Source organism: Eucalyptus grandis, chromosome 3 (genome assembly GCF_016545825.1).
Source record: "Eucalyptus grandis isolate ANBG69807.140 chromosome 3, ASM1654582v1, whole genome shotgun sequence".
NCBI classification, from domain to species: domain Eukaryota; kingdom Viridiplantae; phylum Streptophyta; class Magnoliopsida; order Myrtales; family Myrtaceae; genus Eucalyptus; species Eucalyptus grandis.
This window is the reverse complement of record NC_052614.1, coordinates 16003917-16025341: the sequence shown is the minus strand read 5'-3', so window position 1 is coordinate 16025341 and position 21425 is coordinate 16003917. Positions and strand designations below refer to the sequence as shown.

The 21425-nt window shown below is 40.1% G+C and overlaps 2 protein-coding genes across 3 annotated transcripts; one reads left to right on the top strand and one right to left on the bottom strand.

The window, feature by feature from the left end:
- Nucleotides 1–1397: 1397 nt before the first annotated feature.
- On the bottom strand, nt 1398–4837 carry LOC104442562 (receptor-like serine/threonine-protein kinase SD1-8). Of its 2 annotated transcripts, none has more exons than XM_039308888.1 (7): nt 3501–4837; nt 3137–3244; nt 2837–3060; nt 2459–2666; nt 2126–2363; nt 1895–2045; nt 1398–1792 (listed from the first exon to the last, which is right to left on the bottom strand). In XM_039308888.1, exons 1-7 carry the CDS (start codon nt 4717–4719, stop codon nt 1496–1498), a joined length of 2445 nt encoding a protein of 814 aa, XP_039164822.1. In that variant the 5' UTR covers nt 4720–4837; the 3' UTR covers nt 1398–1495. The 2 variants fall into 2 exon arrangements, with proteins under 2 accessions (XP_039164822.1, XP_039164823.1); XM_039308889.1 differs by having other exon boundaries at nt 2837–3057.
- Nucleotides 4838–14597: 9760 nt separating this feature from the next.
- Nucleotides 14598–21168, top strand: LOC104436653. The gene is made up of 9 exons (XM_010049501.3): nt 14598–16217; nt 16293–16906; nt 17017–17115; nt 17189–17341; nt 18795–18958; nt 19744–19891; nt 20037–20159; nt 20266–20353; nt 20693–21168. Exons 1-9 carry the CDS (start codon nt 14633–14635, stop codon nt 20857–20859), a joined length of 3141 nt encoding a protein of 1046 aa, XP_010047803.2. The 5' UTR covers nt 14598–14632; the 3' UTR covers nt 20860–21168.
- The last annotated feature ends 257 nt before the right edge of the window (nt 21169–21425 follow it).

Genomic DNA, 21425 nt, shown 5'->3' with positions numbered 1-21425 from the left:
ATGTCCTTGCAACTACAATGTAAAAGAAGAATAAATCTAACTGTTGTTTTTCATTTTGCTAGTCAGTGTGTCTCCCCAAAACCTCCTCTTCTCTAGCTGCGTTCTTAGTAACTCTTACATTGCTCCGTTCCTTGAGTTCTTGCCACTTTCCCACTACTACCTTGTCCGTGGGCATACTCAATCCAAGTTCTATGCAGTTTTAGGACAGTCTGAACTTGCATCAGTTGGCAGACTTGCCTAACACTGTTGTTCCACAAAGTAACAATTTTCGCCTAATTTGAGTTCCCTGTCAATTCAATCAACATGGGAATCAACAAAAATGCTGACCCTATAACAGCTCTTTCTATTGCAGATTGTATCTCAGATGAACATCTCATGGCTTTTCAACATTTGATGCTCAGTATGATCAATTAACCAGAGAGCGGAAAAATGCTGGAATCTTTTGGAACAACGGGATTCACACCTTTTGAGAGGAAAGCTTCTAATTCCATAAACTCGGTCATCAGAACTCGGGGATGAGCAGCATATACTTAAGAAACAATCAATGGACAAAAGCCACAAGAGAGGAACCAGAAAGTCCAAAGCAGAATAGCTGCAGTATATCTGAAAGGATACTAGTCTTGAATAACAAATTCTGTATTAGTGATACTAGGCTTTTTGCATTGAGAGATGCTCTGATGCTCATCAAACGGAAATTCACTTTTACAGTAGAAATGGATTCCCAAATAAGGCACTAGCATAAAAAATAAATAAATAAATAAATAAATCAGGCACCAGCGTCAGAAGAACAAGATCACTATGTATTGAAAATAAGAAAATGACATCTGAGATATTATCAACAACTTAAGAATTAGCTTTCGTTTCCTTGATAGGGAAAGCAACCATGTAGGAGAATTTATTGCTTTCAGAACTGTTCAGATTTACCTCCAAGTGATTGGACCAAAAAATTCCACAATCGTTTACACCAAGCATGGTACATGCTGGTTGGAGACTCAGACTGTCTTCCATTTGACTATGTTATCGTTCACTCCTTGAAGTTTGAGAATCCAGTTTACTTCTTATGCAAAATGTATTTCACTAGCATATTGACCCAAAAGAAAAGGGAAAGCAAGAAAGGAGAGGAAGCCAGTCCGTTTTAGAATCTTAGCAGCTAAATTGTAACTGGCATTGAATGCAAAAACAAGAGGAACTAATTCTCTATTTGGCTTGATCCTAGGGTGTGGACATGAATTATTCATCAAATTCATGATCTCTGAAGAATAAAGGAAAAACTCATCTACTATGAGGCTGAGAAGAAGCTAATGAAATTCAGAATTACATTGCACAACAATCAGGAATCTGTTTATTTGACAAATAAAAGAATATTCAGAAAATTTTAGCTGAGGAATTTAGAGGAATGATCTAATCTCACTGCACATGCAAATTCTTGACTGAATATTCACAAATTAATAGAATATCTTAGCTGCAGAAGCTGTTGACGTGGTATCTACAGTTGTTATCTAGCTTCTATGACAGAGTAGCTTATATCATTAGTCAGAAGATCTTGCTGTTGAAGTGAATTACAATAATCAATATTGGCTGAGAACGCTGGCTTCTTTGGTGGGGGCAGATCCGCATTTTCGTTGCTTAATGCAGTAACAATATCTGACACCGAGGGTCTATCTTCTGCGCGTTCTTGCACGCACAGCAAAGCAATGTGGAGGCATAGCAACAGTCCGCTACTTGACGATGTGTCAGCCACCACCGGATCAATTAACGCTATGCCTTGGTTGCTATTCCAGAGCTCCCAAGCCTACATGCAGACAGTTTATGAGGACTAGTTCAGTACTTCCATTTGAAAGCTAAGTGTTAGGAGATTTGGATATGAGATCATAAGAAGAATGCAATTGCTTACATATCCAAGCAGGTTTAGAGAGTGATCTAGATTAGCCAAAGTTCTGTTTCTTTGGCCACTAATGATTTCAAGCATAACAACACCAAAGCTGAATATATCAGACTTCGTCGAGAAAAGCCCATGTACAGCATACTCTGGAGACATATAACCACTGCTCAAGAAAAGGAAAACAATTAAAACATATCAGAAGACATGGGCATCAAATTTTAAACGTATATGCGAGAGACTTACTAGGTTCCCACAACTTTATTCGTCCTTGCCCTTGCTTCATTCTCCCCAAAAATTCTTGCCATCCCAAAATCTGATATTTTTGGGTTCATGTCGTCATCTAGCAATATGTTGCTGGTTTTTAAGTCTCGATGTATGATCCTTAACCTAGAATACTTGTGTAAGTAAAGAAGCCCTTGAGCTATCCCTTCAATTATAGAAACTCTTTTCCTCCAGTCCAGCAGTTGCTTCTTGTTAGGATCTGTAATTTATCAGTGACCCAAAAAGTGAATGTGGGACTATAAATCAATAGAGGCATTGCCATGATCCAGTTATAGCCATGATCCTGTTACATACCGAAAAGAAAGGAATCCAAGCTTTTGTTTGCCATGTACTCATAGATCAAAATCTTTTCCTCCCTTTCTATGCAACAGCCCAACAACTTAACGAGATTCCTGTGTTGAAGGTTGGATATTAATTGAACCTCATTTTTTAACTCCTCTATTCCCTGTCCGGACTTCCTAGAGAGTCTTTTTACTGCAAATTCATGGCCCAGCAACACGCCCTGCAAGAGTTTTTAGAGGAATGCTGAAGAATCAAACTTAACATCATAATGAGAGTTATGACTTCATAACACCGCTTCTAATGCAGAGTGACCAAATGAACCAAAACTAAAAGATAAACCCACAAGAAACCAAGTGTTGGTAACCGAGTGTTCTTCGGTGGGCAAACTACCTTGTATACAGGCCCAAAACCACCCTCTCCAAGTTTATTTGCGGGGGAGAAATTATTTGTAGATGTTGCCACAGAAGAGAAACTGAGAATTGGGAGCTCATGAACCCTCTTTCTGACGGAATCAAGTCTACTGGTGTCGTTGCTTTGACCTCGTGCTGAACCCAGTTGTTGTAGAAACAGCTCCAAACTTCGATTTTTGTTGGTCCAATTCTCCTTCCAAGCTGCTACTTGAGAAATCAAGCAAACTACTTAGGCTAAGAAGACAACTATCTTATGAATTTGTTCAGGCATAATGAATACCTAGACAGGTGGAATATTTCCCTCTTGGGATGCAAATTGCCACAGAAATGACCAATATAGCCGCCGGAATGATTCCAATCAACCAGAGCAGCCTCTTGTTCCAAGAACCTGAAAATAGAACCGTCTCATTTTCTACACCGGCAGCAATATAACAAGAAAAGGGGATGCTACGGTAACTTTAAAACACAAAGATGAACCGCTTGATGATGAATTCATGATGAAAGTTAAAGCCAATATGCAAACATAAAATCTACTTCAGCCAGGTAAGTGCAACATTGTGGGGTCAGAGTTATAGAGTTATGTGTTGTTTTCTTGACATAATTTTGAGATTTGACACAATTTCAAGAACTAAGATGACGCTTACCTGATCTACTTGGATTTTGGTCAGCAGTTTTGGTTGCATTCCCACGGATGTATACAGTGGCATTACCTTGGCCAATTCTGTCTAAAATGGAGCTAGTTTCCTCGTAATGAAACACACATCCAGTCCCATCGTCTCGATAAGAAGCAAAACCAGTGCAGGAGCAATTGGTTCTGCACATGATGCTGCAGTCGCTAATACCCAGACGAACTGAGTCATTGAACACAGTAGGATTTGGCATCACCCCTTCTATCTCAGAAAAGTTATTCCCATTGCTGCAAGACACCGGCTGCTCGAGGAAGCAGTCAGTTGCACTGGAAGAGGAAGTACTCTCGCAAATCGGACTATACATCATTGATATCTCCTTCCCTATCATAGTGAAAGCTTGAATTTCCCCCGAAGGTGCCATCACAAACCAGGAAACGCTATCATTTCTCCTATTAGCGAAAGTGAAATATATATCATCTCTGCCAGTCACGTAACTGAAATTGTAGTCATCCAGTGAGCTGTTGAAGAGGAACCTCAATCTCCAGCGGTCCCAATACCCAATCTCCCGTGAGAAGTTGAAGTGCCACACCCGGATCGCAGTCTGGTTATTACTATCAATGCCGAGAGCGAACGAACCGGTGGAAGGAACAGATGGGGTCCGCCACGAGACCAGGAACTGTTTCCTCAACTTGTCGGTCCGTAAATTGAACCACCCAAGTCTCATCCCAGGCAACAACGTGTCACATGGATAAAAGAAGCTTTCCCAGACAACGGTCTGGCTCTCTCCCTCCACAAGAACGAAATTGCCAGAATCAAGAAGCGTGGCATGCGTGCTGTTACTAGGGGCAAGCATATCATTATTGACCAACATTGGAATCTGCCTCTTATCGGTGATCACCAGATTCCCATCGGACCTGATGGTGAGAACGGCCGAGGAATCCAACATTGGGTTATCTCTGTTGGCGACCCAGATGGGTTTCTGGTACGGGTCGTCTAGGAACCAAAGGCCCACGTAGTAGTTCACGGAGGAGGACCCGACAGTGCTGAAGAATCCGAGCTCGAACACTTGCTTGGGCGACACTAAGGTCTTGTTGCCGCTGATGTCCTGACCCGGCAAGAGTGTGTCGATTGTTGTTGCAGACAAACAGAGCGATAAGGAACGAAAGAGGAGAAAGAAGAGTAAAGCATGGAACTTGCCCGAGTTTCTTAGGATACAGAGCGAGGTCGAGGCCATTGTTGAAAAAGCTTCAGTCTTTGAGAAAGATGCCACGTAACAAGGAAAACAAGAAGAGTTGCAGGAAGAGAAGTTGTCTTTTCTTTTCTTTTCTCTTCCAGGAGGGATAACCACTTTCGTATCCTCCAAGAGTCGACTCATTCCTCGGCCACTAAAGTTGTCCTACTTCAGGTTTTGTGTGAAAGTGCTGGAATTGCGTTGACGATTGAAGCCTTTGCATTCTTTTCAACCAAAAAAGTCGCAGAGATTGATAAACAACGGGAGTCTCGAGTTCAGAACATCTCGTACGTGGGAGTTGCATTGCTCAATTAAAGACAAACGAAAAGGCACCAAAAAAAAAAAAAAAGAAGAAAGAAAACAAGAAGTAAAATGCAGAAGTTTTACATTGCCTTTCTCTGAACGTGGGATCAGACATCTGTATCTATCTAAAAGACTTGTCTGGCATAGTTCTTATGTCCCATTTTTCATTTCACAGCAACGTCATGGATATTATTGAAATGACTCGAGCACCTCGAAGCAGAGTCATCAACACAACGAACCATTTGGTCATGAGTGGCCATGCATTAGCTGTAATCCATGGTTGTCTTTTTCTGAACTTATGTGGTCGAATTAGCTCGAGCTCAAGCTATACTTCAGATAGGCAGTACTTGTTCTACAATGATGGGCCAATGACTTTACATATAGGCTAGTAAACGCCCAAATTCAAGAAAATGCTTAGATAAGCCTGTCTGCCTGTACAGCTGACCTGGAGTTACCATCAGAGAAAAGGACTGATGTGAAGTTTTTTTATGTTTTAGAGGATGAAAATGAGAAGCATCGTTTGACTATCGCTCTATCAACACTCTTGGTCCCCCGATTAGGATGGGTTTGACCTGCTTAAGGTGCGTTTGGAATCAGTTTTGCAAGGGACTTTGGGCTTCTAAAGATACTTGGGCTAAAGCTGGGGTGTTTGGGAACAACTTTAGAATTTCCATTAGGCCAAAGCTGGCCTTCCCAAGGTTGAAAGCCCAAGGCAGGTGAAGGGGTGCCTTGGGGCTTTCGAACTTTCTCAGCATACAAGTGGCACTGTTCACTTTTTTTTTTATCTTCTTCCAAAAATATCCTCAGCTACTCTCGATTTTTCTGGTTTTGCCATCGTTGTTGTACTGTTCATCTTCTTCTCCATTGAAGGCCGACGATGTGTTCCTCGAAGCTGTGAGTGAGTGGCCGCCGAAGGCTCGGCATGGTTGCGGTGGCCCAGGCGACCGTCGCCGGGGAGTGGTGCGACCGCCGCCCCGTCCGGGGTCGCGGTGATCGCGTGGGTCGCGGCGAGGTTTGGGTCGCCGACCTTGCCGCGACCCGGATCCAAGGGCGGCGAGGTCCTCCCGCGACCTCGCCGCCCCGAGATCTTGGTCACGGCGGTTGCCGGAGGTCGCGTGACCTCGCCGCGACCCGCATCCGGGCTGCGCGGTCGCGTGACCCGCCGCGACCCAGATCTGGGGCCGCAAGGTCGCGGGGACCTCACCGCCCTGCACTGGTCGCGGCGGGGTCGCCCGACGTCCGAGACCCTCGCCGATGGTTTTCGGTGGTCGCCGACGTCCGCGACCCTCTCGTGATGGTCTTCGGTGGTCGCCGACGTCCGGCGACCCTCGCCGTGGTCTTCAATGATCGCCCGACGTCGGCGACCCTCGCCGGTGGTCTTCAGTGGACGTCCGGCGGCCACTTGCCCTTCCCGGCCATCTGCCCTTTCGGTCAATTTTTTATTTATTTTTCTTTTGATAATTTTTTTTATCACCAAAGCACTTTGCAAATATAATTCCTCCAAACACCATTTTGCTTAAAAGATACTTCAAATGGGCTTTCAAACTACAATTTTACCAAACACACTTTGCATTTTGGAAAATACATTAAACTCAAAGGTCTTTGCATTTTGCTAAGGACTTTTCCCAAAAGCGTTCCCAAACGCATCATAACGAGAAATCTGAATAGAAAGCGAAGGCAGTGGGAAATGGTTCTTCCGAAACTTACTCCTTTCTTGACCATTTTATAGCTTGGAAATTGACAGCTAACCCGAGCATATACTGTATTGCCGGTGCTTGTTCTCCATGGAGTCCTGACCGAGTTTCGTATTCGACTGATCAACAATTCAACTAGTCGAACGACGAAATGACGAATCAATTCATCTGTTCGGGGGAAGTAGGAGGGTGGATCTTTCCTGGTAACTTCACGGAAGAATCTTGAGAACAGCAGGAGAACGACAGTCAACGCCATCAATGAAGAGATAACTTCTTGGACGGAATATGAGAATAGACGTAGGATGACATTGATGTAAACATTGAAAGAGACTTATTCCTAACTTTGAGGGAAAAATAAACATATTGTAATTATATCAATTTAGTTTGATGATCGACTTGAAGAATAAAGAAGAGAATGGCCAAAAAAAAAGGAAAGAAAAGAAAAGAATAAAAAGGACAAGGAAAAGAACAAATAAATAAATTTGAAAACATTAAAATATCATTAAAAATTATTTACGCTAACATCGCCCACACCACGTAGAACAACTAGAGCCCATGTCAATGCTGACCAATTTTTGATTTACCAGATGGACTAAATTGGAATAAATACAAAAGATTTAGGACTTAATTGGTATAAAAAAATTATGACTAAATTGGTACAATTGTAATAAATTTATGACTTTAAAAAAAAAAAAAAAAAAAATTCACGAGTCTTTGATCTTACTCGAGTCTTGTTATCAAACTATCAGTCTGACTCGATTTTCCGAATAGGCGCAAGAGATGCTCGGATTACGTTTCATGTCGAGTTCGGCTTCAACCTCGACAAAAACTGTCTGGCTTCAGATAATCAATGAATACTTTTTTAGTCAAGGAATCAAGAACTCCTGAGGGCTGTGACTTTACCATAGCCTCGCGTTGAAGCGTTGAAGCCATTATATCTGCCCACTATAAGACCATTCGCAATATTGCACCAAGCAGAGCGACACTTGTATTGTTAAGCACCGCCTTGTAACACTAAGATAGGTGCTATATATGACTTGAATTTTGATCTGGCATAAAGTTCAATCGTGACAACTGTGATTTCAACCATCATCGTCATACTAATGAAATAAATTTTTGGAAGAAATTACATTTCAAATTTAGAACTGATGCATTCTAATGCCGTTAGTTTAGAACTGTTGCGACATTTTGCGTTGTAGCTAAACTCCGAAAATGACATATATCGACACAAGATAATTCGCCTTCTTTGACTTTTGAAAGCTAACCCAACCCGTGGCAAATGAGGGACAGTGGCTCATCAAAAAGGCCGGCCCATAAGCATACTGCTTGGGAGTTCATATTTTGGTTATAACTTATGGGTCCAAAATGAAGGCGTCGATGTGAAGACCATCAATCGAGTTATCGATACGAGAGACTAATTGCCGATTGACTACGGAGCCATCGGACAAGGAGTTGTCGATTCTTGACTTTTGCAAATTAAGTTCCGTTTTGCCAAAATAGTTGCCAATTTTCAACACTAATTAACAACATATTTGATGTAAGACTATTCTTGGTTATTTCCTTGGTTATTTGGTGAAGTTCCGAGATAGTTATTTTTCTAGATAAGGCTGATGAACGAATTTCGGAAGATGTATTGCTGGGCTGAAGAGTCAATACTTCAGGTCTCCATCTCATTAATGAATTTTCCAATTACTAGGTCTTTAAATGCTTTGTAGTCCCTGTGTCCTTAAATGTTTGGGCGATTCTCACGTCTCTTTAGTGTTTTAGTCCCTCTATAAATTGAGGAGAGTTCTCATCTATAACATAGATTTTGATGAATTAAAATACATGAGACCTTCCTCTATGTGAGAATATTTTTGGATAGTAGATAACTCCTATTCCGATTTTTTTATCTTTGAAAGGTGGATTGTTCTTGGGTGGTGAGTCAAAAAACACTTTATCCTTAGCTAGCAGTTTCCTTTTAGGCCTTGATAATGAGCTTCCACTATTCGAAATTCATTTATCATTGGTCAATTGTTTGTCCTTTATGTCTTAGTAGCGAATTTTGACAATCCCAATCTTCATCCTCGAATGGTAGAGTGTCCTTTTAGGCCTTGCAGTGATCATATTCTATCGTGCATCTATGTTAATCTATCGATATCTATCCTAAAACACTCGATTCTTCATATGTACATAACCTAGCAAACCCCAATTCACAGAATCACTCACTCTCGCGCATATCATTATTGCACGCAATTAGCAAGTTAAGTCTCCTAGTCTGTTAACTGTGACTATAAATGGTGCGCTCAGGTCTTTCAAGCATAACCTAGAAAATATGAAGTGCAAATTTTTATTTCTCCATAACCTATGTGGATGGGGCTTTTCTGGTCTCAACCGAGTAATTAACAACAGCACTTTATGTGAACGACTTTAATGTTCGTCTAATTCTTGAATATGCCCCCAAAGATTAAATGATAATTATCCGAGATGCATTAGCAATACGATGGATTATCAAGCCAAGGTCAAATGCTTTTGAGATAAATATGAACCTTGAAATATTTAGAGCTTGATTTACTATCGAATATCAATATCATCCAATATCCACAATACCATAATAATTTTTATGTTGATATTATTAAAAAAAAAGCCAAAATTAGTACACATTTGACAAATTTATCTTAAATAAATTTTTTAATTATAAAAAAACTCAAATTGGTATATTAGTGATAAATTTTATCTTAATTTATTTTTTTTTATAACAAAAAAATCTCAAACTAATACATTTTTAGTCAAATTTACCATATGTTGGTTTTGGTTAAATTAAATTAATTCCATGAAAAACTATAACTTGATACATATATGATGAATAAAGATTAAAACCTCAAGTTAATATCTTCAACCGGCCATACGTATGTTATCCAATTTAATAATTTGATGATAAAATTTAATTTATCATCAGTATAAAAATTTAGAAATTTTTATCATAAAAAATTAATTAAAAATAAATTTATTTATTATAAATATATCATTTTTTTTTTTGGGTCAGTTAAATATATCGATTTGAAGCTCAACAAAATGTCCTCGTTTACAAGAAGATCGGTGCGTCTCAACCACAACCTCAAAAATAGAGGAACAAATCGAACGTGACCGTTTTGTCCCCTACATGCAAAAGATGATGGAGTCACATCCCAATTAATATGCACAAATCAAATCATACCAACCGATCCGTCCACATTGGCAGCTCCCAACACGTGGCAGCTCGAAACCGGCCACCGGGCCCCACGAGCTAACCTTGATCGGGGCCCATTCAGGGCCCGGGGGACAGGCGGCAACTTAGAGATGCGTACCGACTCATCACCCCATGTGTCATGGCGTTTGTGGTGGGAACTCCGAAGTGGGCCCGACAACACGTGGGCCGGGCCCAGATCCCCAACCAGAGAGGCACACTTGCATCGGCTTTTGTGTTTTTCAGGTGGCATTCAAGGGGTCCACGTCAGCACGAGAAATACCAAACTTGATTTTGAAGTTGTCTTGCTAAGTCCTCTTTTTGAACCGAAAGCCAACATGCACCTAACTTCCCAATTGCCAACCTTAAAGTACACGTCCTTTTTTTCTTTTTCTTTTTTTATATTTCCCTGAGAATGATGGCGGCTGACAAATATTCCAATAAAAATAATTAACTACATAAAATAAGTGTCATAATTCGATAATGAGGAATTTATTTATACTTAATGTTCTGGGATATGGCATCTAAAGTAATTCGCACTTTAATTTATGCATTGTCGACTTTTTCCTTCTAGAAGTTGAAAAAATAATTCCTTTGTGAGAATGGTTATAGTCTCGGCCAAGATCTATTTTCAAAAAAAATATACATATGCGGGTCATGGTTTTGTTTTATAATCACATCCACATTGACTGATAATGTTAATTAAAAGTTAAGCAATAAGTTTAATGTATATAAAAATTAGTTGTCCAAATAAACACATGGCATTTTCCTAGCACCGCTTGCAAGGAATGGTACCCTACTCTACTGTGGAAATGGACAATAATAGATCCTCTTCTCATGGATGGAATCTCCATCAACGGCTTCACACCCTTTAACTTATACGAGATGTCAGATAGCCTTAAACCTATTTGTTTTGAAATCTTTCTAAGCGAAAAATTAGTTGATCGAAATTCAAAATATTATTCGAATATACAATTTTATGCGCAAGTTAGCATATGCTTTTAGTTAAATGACTAATGACGCCACTCCATCATATATTATAATATTGGCACAAATTTAGATGGTGGCGAGTCTCGGCTTTCTTTTTATAAGAGATTTTGTAAGATTATTGCAAATTATTTTAAAAGTTTAAGTTGTTAGATAAATGCGTGATTTAATATTTAATTGTTCTAAAACTCTCCATCACGCTTAGTTTGGTTTTTGGCCTAATATTAAATGTGAAAATTTCAATTGAGGAGACAGTAGGAACTTAGAAAAACTTGAACTCAAAATCTCCTACTCTAATACCATATGAAAATTTGGTCTCTACTAACTATTCTAAAAGTTTAACCTTTTAGAAGCATGTGTAGTTCATTGTTCTAACACTCCCCCTAATAGTAGAAATATTTAATTGGGGAAGCAAATAGGATCTGAAAAGATTTGAATTCAAGACTTTTAATTCTAATATCATGTGAAATTTTGTAAAATATCCACCAACTATTGTAACAAAAAGACATGGTTTATTATTCTATCACTCTCTAAGGGTGAAAATTGTTAATTTGGGAGGTAAATTAGACCTGAAAAGATTTTATTCTAACGCTCTTCTCTTTCCTTTTGGCCCACATAATGGACTAAACGGCGAACACAAGTTTTGCCTTGCCTTGTTAAAGGTGCTACACATAACAAACTATAAAGTATAAACACATTTATAAAATTGTTCAAGTGATCTACTTCACTAGGAGAGCAACCGCATGGGATTCCAATATGGATCAAGCAATTAAATGGGAGATTACAACCACACTTTAATAAGAAATACTTTGGAGTCTATCCAACATCCAATCACACTAAGTAACTCGCGACGATGTTTAAGTGCATCGATTCCACACGAAATAATCCCTCGACCTTCCAAACAAGCTACACAATCACACAACAAGATTTATGTAGTGTCAACATGCTTTCGAATTATTCCAGGGTACTGTATTTCACGAAGGAAATGCCTCAAACGGATACTTTTCATGAAAATACTCACTTCTTATACATAATAAACACAGATTCAAAGTAGGAATCTATTGGAATAAAAATGAGCATATGTATCGTAGGGAACCGCCACCTTGACATAATCAATCCTAGTAACGGCTAAGCTGCTCATTTGGGAAACAAAAGGGAAAGAAGAAGCAAGAGCAACACAATAATATGTTATCGCTTGCAATTAGCAAGTTAAAACGGTAGTCTGCTAACCACGACTTGGAATGGTGCGATGAGGTTTTTCAAGCATAATCCCGAAAATAAGAAATGCAAATTGTTATTTCTCCATGACCTATATTGATGGGGCCAGGTTGGCGATCAAAGCCTCAAAATTTTATTCGAGAAGAAAGATGGGTTTTTCTAGATCTCGATCAAGCAATCGACAACAACATTTTGGATGAACGACTATAATGCTCATCTAATTCTTGAATTTGTCCCAAAGATTAAACGATAATTGAGATCCAAGATGCATTAGTAATACGATGAATTATCAAGCCGAAGGCCAGATACTTTTGAAATAAATTTGAACTAAACTTTTGAAATTTTTAAAGCTTGATTTGCTATCTAACCTCGATGTCATCTAGTATCCACGATATCATAATAATTTTTCGTCATTTTAGTACAAGGATAGCACGTCTCAATTACAACCTCAAAAAAAAGAGAAACTGAATCAAACGTGGATGTTTTGTCCCTATATGCCAAAATGAGTCACTTCCCAATCAATGTACAAATCACTAAATCAATCCCATCACATGGCTACTCTAAACTGGCCCATCGGGTTTCATGTGCTGACTCTGACCCCAGACCCATTGCTGAAGGCGGCGATGGCTAAAGGCGCTATGATTAAAATTTTACTCTCAGACTTTAGTCAGAAATACATTTTTCTATTTTTATTCTCAAGACAAATTCTTAAGTAAAAATATCAATTTGATAATGATACAAAAATTTCTCCCTCCTGGATGGTTGGAAGGAAGCAGTGAAAGCGAGAGGTAGGGGAGGTGGGCAGCAATGGGTGATAGGGGGCAAGCAATGAGAAATTTTTTAATCTCTTATTTCTATTTAAAATCTATATTTGAGTCAAAAATTGTTCTAGAAATTAAAAAAATTAAAATTATGTTATCAAATGAATTTTTATTTTAAATTTTATTTTAAAAAATAGAAAAAAATAGAGAAATAGGTTATCGACTCATCACCACACGCGTCCGGGCGTTTGTGGTTGGAATTCGAAAGTGGGCCCGATGTCACGTGGGCTGGGCCCCAAATCCCCAACCATAGAGGCACACTTGTTTCAGCTTTTGTGGTTTTCAGGTCGGATTTAGTGGTCCACGTTGGCATGAGAGATACCAAACTTGATTTTGAAGTCCTCTCTTTTTGACTCGATTCCCAACGTGCGACTACCTTACCAAGTGCCAAACCTTAAAGTGCGCACTCTTCTTTTATTTCATTATTATTTATTTCCCCAAGATTGCTGGTGACCAACATATATTCCAATAAAATAATTAACTATATAAAATAAGCATCGTCATTTGATAACTACGGAATTAATTTATACATAATGATCGAAGATATGGTACTAGAGCAATTTGTAGTTTAATTTATGCGGTGTCGATTTTATTGTTCTAGAAGTTGGCGGGATAATTTCCTTGTGAGTAATTGCCATCTCCACCATTATCTGTTATTAACAACATATTTATATGTGGGCCATGGTTTTGTTTCATAATCACATCCGCATTGATACCAATAATGTCAATTGGAAGTTAAGCGATAAGTTTGATATATAAATACAGTGGTTAGCAAAAGAAACACGTGGTCAAATAACACTCAACTCTATAGTGAAAATTGACATGATATAATCTCTTCTTATGGATGGAATCTCATTATTGGCATCACACCCACCTGTACAAGAAGTAGATATGCAATTCTTTATAAGTAGAAAGTTACTGGCTAATTTTCCAATCGAAATTCAATATATTATTCGAATTTATAATTTCATGAAATCTATCTGTGATTTATACTTTGAAATGTTTTCTCGTTAGGCGCGCAAGATATCATATACTTTCAGTGAAATGATTGATGACACCACTCCATCATACATTATAATATATGCACGAATCCAGACGGTGGCAAGTGTCTCCTTTCCCTTCTTTTGTCTTTTCCCCAACCCCATGGACTAAAGGACAAATACGAGTTGTGCTTTGCCTCGTTCAAGGCGCTACACGTAACGAACTACAAAAGCATGCACACATAATTTAATAAGTCCGACTCGACCGCGTGGGATTCCACCGTAGATGGGGCAATCAAAAAGTGAGATCACAGTCATACTTCCAGAAATTCAGGGACTCTAAAAATATGACCCCCAAAAAAGCATACTTTAAAAAATTCCCATAAGTCTAAGCTCGCTAATTTCACATGAAATAATCCATCAATCTTACAGACGGGCTACATAGTCGAGCTGCTAGATTTATGTAGTGTCGATTCTCCTGAAATATTCTGAGTGTAATTCACGGAAAAAAAAAGGAAAAAAATCACTTTTTATTTAGAGAGCAGAAAATCTATTGAAATTAAGAGACGCAACTCAAAAAAAAAAAAAAAAAAAAAAAATCTTATTTTGGATCGAATCCCACTAGCATAAAATCCCCCCGTTCCCGTCACTCCCCGCTCCACTCGCAACTGCTCTACACTCTCACTCTCTCTCTCTCTCTCTCTCGCCATGAAAGAACCGCCTTCCCTCCCCCGCCTCCGGGGGAAACCCTCAGCCGCCGCAGCCGCCGCCGCCGCCGGCAACACGTCAAGAAAGCTCAAGCTCGTCTGCAGCTTCAATGGCGCCCTCCAGCCCCGCCCGCCGTCCGGCGACCTGCGCTACGTCGGGGGCGAGACCCGCATCGTCTCCGTCGACCGCGGCGTCTCCTTCTCCCGCCTCGCGTCCAAGATCGCCGACCTTTGCCCCAGCATCCCGCCTGGCTTCTCCATCAAGTACCAGCTTCCCCACGCCGGCGCCGGCGCCGGCAAAGGCGGCGGCGGCGGCGGCGGGGACGCGCCCCTGGTCTCGGTCGCCTCCGATGACGACGTCAGGTGTATGATCGAGGAGCACGACAGGCTCGAGGCGCGCGGTAAGCACGCGAGGCTCTGGGTCTTTGTTCTTAGCGACGGTAGCGATGGTAAGAAAGGTAGTCCAGACGGGGGGCTCAGGAAGGATCGTGATGCGTGGGGGGGTGTGTGTGGAGAGAATGAGATTTCGGGTAGGAGAGGGTTGGAGGGTTTCGATGGTTGCGGATTCGAGGGCCAGAAAGGTCAGGAGGCCCGATTTCGCGGCAGTTGGGTTGGTTGCGCGGTCGTTAAGTATCCAGTGAATGGCGTTGCCGGGACGGGATTTCGTGATGATCCTGTTAGGAATATGGGGTGGAACGAGCCAGTTCTAGTGAAGCAATTGGCTGTTTACGATAATGTTCGAGATGTTTCAAATACAAAGATGGAATTTTCCACTCGCCGGGGGCGCGCAAAGTACGACCGGTCACCTGCTGGTTTGGCTTCTGGACCCCAAGCCCCAATGGACCTGTTGGACCGTGTACAAGTGGGCACGCATTTTCCGGGCAGTGAGAGTCGTTATAATCTTGTTCAATTTCGGGTAGCACGCCCACGCCCTCTAACTCCAAGAAATGGGAATCTTCCGGTGCCAACGTATGTAACTGCGCAGATTTTGTCGAGGAAATGTAGCCATGAGTTGGGGATCTGCAAAGGATGCTTGAGTCATTATATTACCATACCTCAGGATCCAATGCAATGGGGCAATCCCACAGTGGTTTTGAACAGTCAAAGTGTTAATGCTCCGAAAAACTTGAGAAGGATTGAGGTGGGGTTGCACAGTCATTTGAACAGGGAAAACATTGTACCATCACCTCGCACCAATCCACTCACCGGAAGAAGTTATACTCAAGAGCCTTCAGCTGTGGCTGGCAGGGCATGGGGAGCAATGCAGAGCAGTAACCACAGCCATAGATCTGGGGCATCTGGTGCAAGATATCAGAGGGTTCATCCATATCATGTTCGAAATCATCGCTATAATCCAGCTGAGATGGAGAGCTATCTAGCTGTTAAAGCTGAACCAAGGCTCTCACTTGGAAAAAGTTGTCCTGGTCTCAAGCCTATTTCTAATATGTCAAAGCAGGAGCAGTTCACGAGAACACATCAGGCAGAGCACAAGGCATGGACTGGATTTTATAACTGTTTGTCGAATGGAAGTGTGAATTTGATGAACTCCTATTTGAATTGTGAAAATCCTTGCATTTATGCTCAAGGTGATTATCTGACCTTACTATTTTCAAATGCAAAGTTTATGGAATGCAATCCAGCTTATCGGGGCGTCTCTGCAGGTGTAAATGGGAAGTCAGCTGTGCATCATGATTCCATATGTCCATCAACGTGCCTAGAGGTGATGGATGCTCAAGAAGATGTCCAATCTGCATTAAATGCATATAAGAACACTGCAATACATCAAACCTCCCCTGAAAATTTTCTTAATGGGTCAAATTGTGATTCTAACATATACAAGAAACCACATCCTATGGATCCTTTGGAAAGTTCCGACGTATGTCTCTTGCCAAGTGACGGCAAATGTAGTGACAGCATAGGCATGAGATGCAATGGCAAGTATCCCAGTAGATCAATGGGCATTAACTTGTCAAGCTATAATAATAACATTTCATCATCAGTTGATCTGTCATTACATCACCTCTCATTGTCATCACCCAAAGATGTGGAACTATCTGCACACTCTTGTCGTGCAACAAGCAACATTTCTAATGCTTTGACCAAGCCACAAACCAAGTCTATAGATTTGATGGAGTTTAGCACGGGCCCACAACTTGATGAATCAAATGGAGTTCAATCTGATTTGTCTTCAGAGGATGTCCCTAAAGTGGAAAAAGATCATGTTTATGAAGATAATCCGGAGGAACTTTCATCAGGTTTAAGCATTGATGACAAGGTAATGCTCGAGGATACTTTCCCATTTGCTCAAGAAATGAGCTTGTAAAGTTTCTTGAGCATATGATATTTTCCATTGACTTCATTCACCATGAGCCTTTCCTTTGACAGGAAAAGTCTAAAGAGAGTCCCAAGTGCTCTAAATTAATTGGTGGCATCTCAACGGACTTGACTGCTTTTTATGCACACCTCACTTCTCAAGGGCTGCAGGTAATATTTCAATTTTGCTTTGGTTTCTTCCCTTCCAATATCAGAAGGATTAAAGGTTTCATTTTCTCTGCAGACTATTAGAACTACAGATGTAGAATGTATAAAAGAACTGGGATCGGGTACATATGGGACTGTGTACTATGGGAAGTGGAAGGGATCTGATGTTGCGATTAAGAGGCTAAAATCCTGTTGCTTCACAGACGGTGCTGCTCGGGAAGATCGTCTGGTAAACATTCCCAGTTGTAACATTTAAATGTCACATCTTAAATGTTTGATTACTTTGGCAGAATTGCAGATTTATTGTAGTTACCAATCACCTATAGTCACTATCTTTTTTTTTATGAGTAATACTGTTTGTAGGATCATAGCGTTCCAAACGTTTTATTGTCCACTAAATATTTTTAGGCAAACCTAACTGTTAGAAATTCCATGTATGGTGTCCTTTTTATTTGAATATCTGTCATAATGTCATAATAAGTTCTCCTAACTGATGTCTTGTCAAAATGTCCATTTCTTTTCGTATAAGTTGGGGCCTAAGCCCTACAGAAGTACTCTTGTTCACTAACGTTTAACTAAATGCTTATTTGAGGCACTACTGATGAAAAGAATGCTCATTTGCAGTAGGACATTAATTTGATTGAATTCTTTTCCATGATCATTAGACTCCATTGAAGTAATTCTTCCCTGGAACTGCCACCCTTACTATTTAGTCTCTCATTTGAAACTTTTGACTTCAGTCATGCGTTTTATAGCACCCTCGCTTGCTTAAGTACGGAAATACATTAAATGTATCACTTTATAAAGCAACACAGAAAGGCATGGAGACGGTATAGGTTACATGAATCCCTTTTGCATGTCAGGATAGTATAGGATTCAATTTGCATAACTCAGTGATCTGAAATTTGATTTAATTGAGTCCTTTTTTTATGTATTCGCTGTTCACTGGCAATAGATCGTAGATGAGTTATAGTCCATCCATAATTGTGCTTCAACTTTCTGTTGTAAATTTAAATTTCTATTTAGGTACCTCACATATTCCTGCAAGTTGTCAAAATGTGATGTAGAACCTGTAATTTGGGCATTTCAGTTTATAAATGGTTTGGGTTTGCTCTATATATACATGCTTTTTCTGTTGATGAGATACATTTCATTTATTGTCCATCATCTTTAGCACCCGATCTGCAGCAGCATTAACCTCTTTCTATACTAGAGAACGACGTTTTTTAGCCTCTTAGCTAAATTAACACACTTTAGAAAGATCAGATGCACTTCTCATGCAAAGCACTTGTGCCTTTTCTCGTTTGCATTCTGGGCATCTGCTTGCACCAATGCTCATCCTCCTCTATCACCAGCCTACTTTAAGCCTTCCCTTCAATCTTCATGGGGGATATTTAGATTTAAGAGTGTCTCAAAAAGATGGTGTTATGTAGATGTTATTCTTGTTGCAGTGATCCAGTCTTCTTGTCTGAAAGCTTTTTGCATGCCTCATTCCCTCCCTCGCCACGGGGGTCTCACCTATTTACTAGACAGATCAGTCAACTCGTATTATTACTATTTTATAAATGTGCTATTTCAGCTTCTTTGTCTGACATGAATAATGAACTTATACTTGGAAAACAAAAGGCTATTGAATAAAAAGTTCTTGTCTAATTTGTCAATCTCATTATAATATTGTCCAGGTTGCTGACTTTTGGAAGGAAGCTCACTTGCTGGGCCAGCTTCACCATCCAAATATAGTGGCATTTTATGGAGTAGTTTCAGATGGGCCCGTGACGGATTTGGCAACTGTAACAGAGTATATGGTCAACGGCTCCCTCAAACAAGTCTTACGAAAGAAAGATAGGTATAAATCTGTCTGAATTATGTACATGGAACTTAATATCATAAGCAGACAAACAAATAAGTTTAATGTCAATAATTTGAAGTTGGAAATTTAAGTACCTGACCTAATGCTGCTGCTTGCTTTTGCTTTTTGTGGATTCCCATATAATCAGTATCAAAACCAGTTGGTTTGGTTTAGTTGACTTGACATCCTGAAATTCTGAACTTTGTGAATTATCACCAAGATCATAAAGATTTTAAGTGTTGTTGCAGAGAGTAACCTTGCATTAGCCCGTCACTTTGTATTCTGGCAAGTTTATTTTTCTGTTACCATCTATTCTGGCATTAACCTGGCTTGTTCAGGTGATTATAGAGTTGTTGACATTCTTTATGAAGTTACGGTGACCATTGTCTTGCACTGTTCTATTCTAAAGTCCCGGAACCAATTCCTGAATTGAAGCAGGCACATATGCCTCCTCAGTACTGACTAAAACAAAGAAGTTTACCCAACTCTATGCTTGTTAAGAGGGATGAAATAAATTATGGAGTGGAGAACGTTGGCAGGAAAGGAAAAAGCAACTCTCTTCCCTGCAAGGTCTTCAGTCTGAAATTCGAAACTGAAGTATAAGACACATTCTTTATACTGATATGAGCTGTGGGTAGTTGTACCTTAGAAATCTTCTCAACTAAAACCATTTGTGAAATATTCACATGACCGTTTCATCTCTGTTGTGTGGACAAAGTCCTGTTTCAGCAGTTATGGAATTTAATTTAAGGCCAATTGCTTATGTTTCTACTGGATGACAGGACGATTGATCGTCGGAAGAGGCTGATTATAGCAATGGATGCAGCCTTTGGGATGGAATACTTACATGAGAAGCACATTGTTCACTTTGACTTGAAATCTCATAATTTCCTCGTGAATATGAGGGACCCACAGAGACCAGTTTGTAAGGTGATTAATCAATTAACTTAGATGTCCTGCCTTTCATAATGTAATTACATTATAGGTTCCCTCTTTATTAAGTGCCTGAGCCTTTATTTGCAAATCCTTCATTGTACTTGAGTAAGGTATAACTGTGAGTGGGAACCTTCCTCAGATTGGTGATCTTGGCTTATCAAAAATCAAGAAGAAAACGCTTGTCTCTGGTGGAGTACGAGGGACAATACCGTGGATGGCTCCTGAACTTTTCAACAATAAGAACAACATGGTGACAGAGAAGGTATCTTACTAATTGGACTATATACAATTTACAACTCTCAGATGCCAACATTTTCCTTGCCCCATTCTTAACATTGTAATATGGGAAAATTGTGCTGACAATGTAGGTTGATGTCTACTCATTCGGAATAGTCATGTGGGAACTTTTGACAGGGGAAGAACCCTATGCAAACTTACGGTCGGAAGATATAATAGGTATGATCCCAGACTGAGAATTCTGATCTGTAATAAATTTACGTGTTTTACAATTTCAAAAGATCCGCCTAAACATTAGTTCCAGAATGCCATTTTTTCGTTTGGTCTTCTATGCTTTTTCAATATATTAGAGCAAAACCAAGACAGCGACTTTCAATATCATACTAAAGTTCGTGTTGCAGAATTGGAGACTGAATGCTCTGTGGATTTCTCTTTATTTTCCATAACTTGGTTTTTCTAGATACCCTTCTTGGATTTTTCGTCAGGGTATTGATCAGAGTAGGCATTGTCAAAGGAAAGCCTGTTCTGACTTTGTTTCTTTCCTTTATGATGCTTCAGCTGGTATTATCAAAGGAACTCTGCGACCCGAAATCCCGAGTTGGTGTGACCCCGCATGGAGATCACTGATGGACAGATGTTGGTCCACCGATGTGAATTCAAGGCCCTCCTTCTCAGACATTGCGAAAGAGCTACGAGCCATGTCAGCTGCAATGAACATTAAATGATGATATATATATATATAGGTCTTCCGGTTTCTTTTGCTGTAACTAAGTAAACTTTAGGAACACCGAGGACAGGGCATGTTGGGGCGTTGAGTACTATTTGCCGTCCACTGTCTTAGAGGACTGTTATGAAGATAGTGACCGTTGTTAGGATCTGTCGACAACGGTGAATTAATTTTTGCAGTCACCGCTGTGATGCGACGATCCATACTTCCAGAGCCGCATGCTTGTGAGATGAACATGCAGGACGTTGAGTGAAACTGTCGCTTTTCTTGCTGAGATTGCAATTCATAATGCATTCTTGGGAGTCTCTCTCTCTCTCGATTCTTTCTCTGATAATCATATGGAGCATCGACTCGTAGCATGTCAGTTACTGAGGACAGGACTGTCATTTCTTCATTCAACTGATTCAAAAGTTTTCTACTGTTGACGTAATCAAGATGTGTGAGTGAATGTTATGGATCGATGGAGCAACTGAAAGAAAATTATAGGTCTTGATTCTACTGCTATGGATCCAAAATAACAGATATTTTTTTGTCGGTCAATTTCAGAAAGAGTTCCGAGTCTCA